This window comes from Onychostoma macrolepis, chromosome 01 (assembly GCF_012432095.1).
Source record: "Onychostoma macrolepis isolate SWU-2019 chromosome 01, ASM1243209v1, whole genome shotgun sequence".
NCBI lineage: Eukaryota > Metazoa > Chordata > Actinopteri > Cypriniformes > Cyprinidae > Onychostoma > Onychostoma macrolepis.
Genome location: NC_081155.1, coordinates 3,025,120 through 3,033,551, shown reverse-complemented (window position 1 = coordinate 3,033,551; position 8,432 = coordinate 3,025,120). Strand labels below are relative to the sequence as shown.

Sequence of the window (8,432 nt, the reverse complement as noted above, 5' to 3'; positions counted from 1 at the left end):
AGACACAGTGGGTGTGGCGTCAGGCCTCGGAGAGGCTTTTATTAAACAAAATTACTAAAATAAAGTGTCCAGGGGAAGAAGTGTCCAACAAAACGGGGGGATCTGGTGTCCTCGTTGTGCTGCGGGGCTCGTGAAGGAGGGCAGTGTTCACAAGGGGAAGGGTCCAGGGAAGGGGCGGAGTCCGGTGGCCGCACGCGCTCCCGCTCTGGTCCGGTTTAGGAGGGGCGGCGGCTTCTTCTGAGCGGCGGCTCTTCCTCTTCTTCCTCGGCCTTTGGCGGGACTTGATCGGCCCGGCATCCTGGCCCGACGGCCGTAATACGGGTGCGGCGTTCTCCCGGACCGCGGGTTCGGCAGCTCACATCTCGGTGGCGCGATGTCCCTCTACGCACCCTTCCTGGACCCACGAGGACACCAGCGTGCATGCACGGGGGAAGAGACCGGTCTCTCGAGGAGAGGCGCGCTGGGCATTTAACAGCGGCGGTGATGAGGCTTCATTCAGTCCAGCTGTGCCTCATCACACGCCGCCAGCCCGCGTTGATCCCACGCCCCTCCTCTCATCCACCCACTCCAGTCGGGAGCCTGGTGAAGGGCGGCGAATAAGGGACGGGGTGGTGATGATGATGAGGGGGAGGGCCACCGATCCGTCACAATATATATATATTACATATTGTTTTAGTTTGTAATTGTTAAAAAGGTTCAAAAATTCCTTTAAAACTAAACTAATAGCATAGCTGTTTGTGATGCTGCAATGTGTGGTTTATGTACTGTATATAGATGGTCTGTAATGACACAGTGGCCTCTGTATGCTAAGTCTTTAATGCTAGTGTGTGTATGAAGTGAATTTGACTCATTTATGAAGTATATTTGGATTGGCAGGCCTAATAGCTGGACAGTAAGAAGAGTGACGCTGCTTCTAAAATGAATCTCAGTGAGGAGACAGAGGAGGGATGTTCTCAGTCCTGGAGATCTCCAGATCCCAGCTGTGTGTCTCTGAAGAGTAATGTGTCCAAGGAGTTTTTGCCTCATAATTTCAATGATGAAGAGACCATTGATCCTATGTGAGTATAAAGTTAGCTATTTAACTGTTTGCACATTATTTAATGTGTAAATATGCATCGCATTGGATTAAATTCACACAGGGAAGGATTACATTTTCTAAAATGTACATAAATATCAAATCTATGGATAAGCCATTGGTTTTACTAGCTATATCTAGTAAAACCAATGTATGATATTATGCACTGAGAATGAATAAAACATATTTTGCACATTAAATACTCATCCGGCAATGTCATATAGACAGTAATTGAAATGAGTATGTTATTATATGCCTTTTCTGTCTTTCAGAGTATAAACAAATCATAGTAAATCAGAGTAGAAAATCCACTTTTTTAATTTTTTTATTTAGTTATTCCTGCCCAATGACAATTTGAAACTTAAAGCTATTAAAAATAAACACATGGAATGCGTCTATGCAGGCTGGGCTACACATTATTACAAAATATTCATTACATTCTAAAACAAGACAACAAGTACTTTAACCAAATGAAGTCATAATTGTTGTGCTTATTCTCTATTGCACTCTGTTCGACTCTCGCTGTCACGGCCCTTTATGCAAAATAGAACTAACTCATATAACTAAAGACTCATGCCTAAAAATTAGAGATATAATCATAAAATGTAAGTTGTGCATTAGGGAAATATGTCATATGCATTAAAATGCACATTCACTTGTCAAAGCAGATAATTTTCATTAGCAATTTTTATCAGTTTATCAGTTGCAGCCATGTATTCAACTTTACCAATTATTTCTACGTTTTCCATTCCTTTTCAAAGAAGATAACATTATTAGCACCTTTCTCTGTTCATTTTATTTAATCTATTATTGATTATTTACATATTTTAATTTTAATGTGACTGTTGGAATGCTCTTAATGGAGACTATTAATAAAAATAGTCTGATTCCTTTATATATGTGACCCTGGACCACAAAACCAGTCTTAAGCGTCTCGAAATTGAGATTTATACATAATTTGAAAGCTGAATAAATGAGCTTAGAATAGGTCAATATTTGGCTGAGATACAATCATTTGAATATCTGGAAACTGAGGATGCAAAAAAAAATCAAAATATTGAGAAAATCACCTTTAAAGTTGTCCAAATGAAGTTCTTAGCAATGCATATTACTAATCAAAAATGAAGTTTTGATATATTTATGGTACGAAATTTACAAAATATCTTCATGGAACATGATCTTTACTTAATATCCCAATGATTTTTGGCATAAAAGAAAAATAGATAATTTTGACCCATACAATGTATTTTTGGCTATTGTTACAAAATATACCCCAGCGACTTGAGACTGGTTTTGTGGTCCAGGGTCACGTATGTTTAATTAGTAAAGCCTTTTCAGGTTTAATGGTAACTCGTGTAATGCTATTTTGCTATTTTACAAAATATCCATGTATGAATATATACAGATAAGAACATAAACATAAAAGGTTATTCCTCTAGGAAAATATTCTGTCTACAGACCTGACTGACACATAATGACATTTGCTGTCAATCATCATTGATCGATTATCATTTGTAGGACTAAATATAATTTCAAAGGTGTTCCAGTGCTAAGAAAATCATTTTTTAATAAAATATTTCTCTTTTAACAGATGTGGAGTTTGTGAGCAGGTTCTGAGAGATTCGGTTTCTATCAGCTGTGGACACAGTTTCTGCAGACAGTGCATCAGTTTTTACAGGGATCAGTCCAGACTATCAGAAGACTTTGACTGTCCTCAGTGCAGAAAAAGATCCAGAACACCAAGAGGATCCGGTTCTGTTGGTTCTGCTGACCTGAAGGAGGACACTGGAGACCTGCAGAAATCAGATGATGAACTACAGAGAGTCAAAGACCATCACAAAAACAGCATGAAGAACAAATACGAGAGATTATTTGAGGGACTGAACCTCCAGGAGAATGAAAGCCTCCTGAACACGATCTACACACAGCTCTACATCATAGAGGGAGAGAGTGAAGGAGAGAATGAAGAACATGAGGTTTTACAGATGGAGAAAACAGCCAGAACAAAACACTCACAAGACACTGACATCTTTAAAGCCTCCTCTGAACCAGGATGTGAGGAGGAAGACCAGGTCAAGACTGTTCTTACTAAAGGCATCGCTGGAATCGGAAAAACCGTCTCTGTGCAGAAGTTCATTCTGGACTGGGCCGAGGGAAAAGCCCATCAGGATGTAGATTTCATGTTTGTGCTTCCATTTCGAGAGCTGAACCTGATCCGAGATCATCAGTACAGTCTTCACAGACTTCTGCTGGACTTTCATCCTGAACTTCAAGATCTGGACTCAAAGATTTATGAGGAGTGTAAAGTTGTGTTCATCTTTGATGGTCTGGATGAAAGCAGAATCACACTGATGTTTTCAGATGCTCAGAAAGTTTGTGATGTGACTGAGACTTCATCAGTGGGTGTGTTGATGTCAAACCTCATGAAAGGAGAGCTGCTTCCTCTGCTCTCATCTGGATCACCTCCAGACCAAATTGTTTTACTATTTTTCAGTGTTGCTGGATGTAATCTCACTGCTCAGCATTGTGAAATATTGGCATCAGCTCTATAATCCTCAAACTCTGTCCTGAGAGAGCTGGATCTGAGTAACAATGACCTGCAGGATTCAGGAGTGAAGCTGCTCTCCAAACTGTCATCTGGAGATACTGAGGTATATAAGAATATAAGGAATAATTTACAGTTAGCCTGTCATAATGTTAATGTGTGTCTGTAGGTTGTCAGGCTGTATGGTGACAGTTGAAGGCTGTGGTTATTTGTCTTCAGCTCTGAGTTCAAACCCCTCACACCTGAGAGTAGGGCTGTCGCGGTTAAGGAATTTCCCTTGCGGTAATTTTGAGTGGCTTAATAGCGCGGTATGCGGTATTACCGCATATATTTATATATATAATCTGTGTGTGTATGTGTTACGATGTAAGGAGGTCATTCAGAAACCAATAAAACCGAAACTAAATCGCGTTGAAACAGGAAGTGAAGTAAACAGAAGAGAATGACAAAATAACGGTCCACATAACAAAACTTAAACCTGACAATAAGATCATTAGTATATTGTTAGCCTATAACAGTTAGTTCTGATCCTCAAATCTGACTGACAAGATACTTTTTCTGTTGATATTTCACCTGCGTGTTCTAGACGGGCTGTCAGTCAGTGCAGTTTCATTGTTTCGCCTCAAGGTGGCGGCAAGAGACTGTCTTTGAGTGAATCTTCATTCAACTACACGTTCAAAAGCGCTGATTCATTCAGAGATTTGTAATGAAACACGCTGTTTAAATCATTTTAACTTTGAGCGCCACTTTTAAAGGCTCAGCTGACCAGCAGAGCATCGATGCTAAGACAGATTTCGCTTTCCTTGGACATGACAACCTATTTTTACATATGATTTGGCCTGAAGGACAGACGCAGGTAATCGCACGCGATCAGTCGATCTCTCTCTCATTCGCTGTCTGTTTAGGCTTGTTAAGTGCAAATTTACTGAGCCTCTGTGCAAATCAGCATGATACACATTGTTATCATTACTAATATTCAGTACACATGCACGAAGTGTAAAACAAGAAGGGCGTAACCTTACGAAAAAGAAAATACTGAAATATCGCGGTTGCTGCGGTTGTTGCATTTCTCTGCGGTTATGCTCATCAATAGCGCGGTATTGCGATATTGCGGTTATCGCGACAGCCCTACCTGAGAGAGCTGGATCTGAGCTACAATCACACAGGACAATCAGGAGTCCAGCTGCTCAAACACAAACTGGAGGATCCAAACTATAATCTGCAGATTCTCAAGTATGTTGACAACTATAGCTGCATGATTAATGAGAACTAATGTTTTGCATGTCTTTTATTTGTGTGTGTGTGTGTGCATGTGAGAGAGAGAGAGAGAGAGAGAGAGTGGTGGGGGAATAGTGTAAGAGATTTGTGATCTCTATTCTAAGCGCAAAATTAGAGCTGTGTATTTTCCATTTATGTTAGAATCTGTTCTTAGAATGGGGTCAAATCCCCCCCCCCCCTCTTTAAAAGAATTTGCTAACATACTGAATATTAACTTTAACAGTAGATGAATGTATAAATGATAAATGTATGAACAAATATTTCTGTGCTGTATGTAATGTCAGCATACTCTGCATTTCGATATTTGACACTGGCCTTTATAAACGTATCTTTAATTATCATTTTAATGTTCAGGTCGTGTAATTTGTGAGTGAAGACTGACAAAACATTTTGACCTTTTTCTGATTGAAAGAAAAAACCTTTGTGAACGAACAAATTATACCGCAGGAATTTGAGTGAAAACTCAGCAGCTCTTTTCTCTTCAGAGCAAAGAAACTGATTAACTAATCATACTTCGAGAGGCAGCGCCACAGCAGCCAATCAAAATGAAGAAACTCTTCTTGGAAAAGGTGGTAGTGTGTTTATTTGCTGGCTGACTACTTATTTTGACTTAGAGTTTTTATTTATAGCATATGTCTGTGTTCATTGTGTGTAACATATTCATGTGGAAACAGAAGCCAACATCACAATCTCAAATTGAGAATATGGTTATGTCGTGCACCACTAGAGGGAGTTATTCACTGACATCAATTGACATACAGTGTGTATATATATATATATATATATATATAAATAGATTAGATAGATGGATAGTTATTACATTTACATTTAGATATTTAGCAAACGCTTTATCCAAAGCTGATATATGAGGACAATGGAAGCAATCAAAATCAGCAAAAGAGCAATGATATGCAAGTGCTATTATAACAAGTCTCAGTTAGCTTATTGCAGTGCACAAAGCAAAGTGTTTTTTTTTTGTTGTTAATTATATAATAAAATTTAAACAAATATAATAGAAAAAGAATAGAGAAAGCTAGTGTTTGAGGTCTTTTTTAATGAGAATAAGTAGTTAGAAAACAAATAGAGCGCAAGTTTTAAAGGGTCAAATTTTTTTTTGTTTGTTTTTTTTAAATAAAAAATAAAACAAATTGGCAAAATAGAATTAGAATAGGCAGTGCTATATATATATATATATATATATATATGCACGATAATACTTGGCATGATAATGACGGATTGGTGAATGGGGACAAGTTAGTTCTAAGTTGCACACAAATTAAGTTTATACACGTGATGCAGAAGACTGAGATGTGAATGATGTACGAACCACACAATACAGTTTGGTACAAGATAAGTTTATTCATTTTTATTTTGTTTCATATTGGTGATTGTTAAGAATGAGCAGGATCAATAATAATGTTATTGCACTGAATGCATGTGCACGTTAAGTATGCAGCACGTTAAGGAAGATGTTCTTTATGTTTGCAGAAAATTCCTATGCAAAAATTGAGGATCCAATTGGTAATTACAGTTTTTTCTCAGTCGCTTTGGTGCATTTCTCGAATCGTCCTTAATATTTGCAAAGACGTATGTGCATCTCTCAAAACAATTTGTGCAAACAGCACCACACAATGGATTTCCTGCAAAAGCCTGTAACTTACTCAAAATCTTTAGTTCATCTCTCAAAAGTAAGTGTTTATGTCAATGAACGTATCAGTGCCATCAGAATGAAAAGTCCTGTGTCATTGTTAGTCATGTTGTCAATATAACAGTGCACTCTGTTAGTGTTACCTGCTGTAAACTATGACAAGAGTTTGGATGAGAGTTACTGTACTGAAGTGCAGAAGGCCGTGCTTCTTATGTATGCCATATATCCGTTTCAAAAGTACAAATTTACACATTACTGCATGTGGGATATTGATTGAAAGAGACTGTTTCAAAATATTTGAATTATCGAGGATATGGTCGATCTCCCAATATTTAGCTGCACCCTTCAGCCATTGTAAGGCCGTGATTGACAACATGGTCCACAATAGTGGCCTTTATTTCATCTACTGTAATATGCGCCTCTGTCCTTGGCCTCTTCTGCTTCTTCCTGTTTTGCCTCTGTATCCTTCCACCATGCATCTTTACTCCTCTTCTTCCTCTCGTCTGTTGACCCTGATCGTTTTCTGGATGTTCATCTATCGTCAGAATTTGTAACTCTTGTGTTGTCCTCTGTCTATATGCTTTCCAATTGAAGGTTCATATGTACCTTTGAGCTATTTCAGAGCACTGGTTTATAATTGGTTGATCTATATTCTCTTCATTAGTGAAAGTCAAGATTCACTTTCACAATTCATGACAAATGTACAAAACGTCTTATAGAAATGTGTAGAAAATCTGCTTGACAGTTTGACAACTAGATCAACCATTTTGCATTTAATGACTTGTACGATGAACTAATGACTAGATGTTTTGAGGGGTAAGACTATTGCACAGAGAACTATAATACATTTTGAGCAACATGATAATGTAGGAAACTGCAGACAAATGTACATAATCAGTTGCAAGAATGTACCAAAGCAATCGCAACTTGTTCAAAAGAATGAGAAACTGCTTTTATGATGTTCACAAGTGACTAGATGATGTGGAGGTTGAACAAGCTGTTTTGAAAAATTCATTTCTGATCTGAGAAATGCACCAAAGCGACTGAGAAAAACTGTAAAAGTGCTTATCAGTTGTTACAATATTTTATATAGAGAGATTTTTTCAATACTTTTGAGCTGCTGTTGTAGCAGAAGTAGAAGCTTTATACAAAGTATTTCTAGTATACTTTTTAGAAGTGCATTATAAGTATGCTTGTGTTTAGCATATTTCTTAGAAGTATAACTAAGCATATATTTAATACAAAAGTACTTCAAGTATACTTTTTAGAAATTAAAATACAATTCAGTATATTTTTAATGCACTTCAAATAAGCATGTTGGGAATACAAATGTATTATAAACAGACTGCAGGGTGATGTCATCAACACTGTGGTGGAAATGAGAGACTAAGTTAATGCTTATGTCTTCTAAATGTGACTTGTCATTGTTTTGGAGCACACACACTTATAGATAACCTTAAGGCTATACAAAAAACTTCAATTTTGATTTAATTAGGACTTTAGGCTATGTTCACACTTGATGTCTTATTTGAAGTTGCCAGCGTCTGTTTTACATTATAATCCTATGGAGTAAACCGTATTTTCAAAAAAGTCCTGAGCGCTTTTTAAAATGCCACTGCAGGTGTTCTGACGATTTGTGCTACACGCTCGGATTGTGCTACCTCCCATTAAAAAGATAGGCAGCACAAATCGATAGCGAAAAATGCTACCTATCAGATTGTGCTACCAGCATCTTATTCATGTGGTTTGAGGCTTTTTTTAATGTCCATACTTACCCCTACCCTAAACTTACCCTTAAAACAATGCAAATATATTATTGGTAGCACAATCTGATAGGTAGCATGTTTTGTTGGTACACCGGAATCTTTTTCTGCAGCTCAGAGCAT

General features: G+C 37.8%; 1 protein-coding gene across 2 annotated transcripts; it reads left to right on the top strand.

Moving 5' to 3' along the window:
- The first annotated feature begins 373 nt into the window (after window positions 1–373).
- Window positions 374–5,014, top strand: LOC131543013 (NACHT, LRR and PYD domains-containing protein 3-like). Of its 2 annotated transcripts, XR_009271843.1 has the most exons (3): window positions 374–1,058; window positions 2,667–3,726; window positions 3,790–5,014. XR_009271843.1 is itself a non-coding variant. In XM_058780193.1 (2 exons), the coding sequence occupies exons 1-2, from the start codon at window positions 919–921 to the stop codon at window positions 3,625–3,627; spliced, it is 1,101 nt and encodes a 366-aa protein (XP_058636176.1). In that variant the 5' UTR covers window positions 374–918; the 3' UTR covers window positions 3,628–5,014. The 2 variants fall into 2 exon arrangements, 1 of the variants encoding a protein (XP_058636176.1); XM_058780193.1 differs by having other exon boundaries at window positions 2,667–5,014.
- Window positions 5,015–8,432: the final 3,418 nt, after the last annotated feature.

What these genes read in the sequence shown, in the direction of transcription:
- LOC131543013 (XM_058780193.1), top strand. Translation starts at nt 919, where the DNA reads ATGAATCTCAGTGAGGAGACAGAGGAGGGATGTTCTCAGTCCTGGAGA. An exon ending in GAAGAGACCATTGATCCTAT is followed by an intron (nt 1,059 to 2,666) that starts GTGAGTATAAAG and finishes CTCTTTTAACAG; the next exon opens with ATGTGGAGTTTGTGAGCAGG.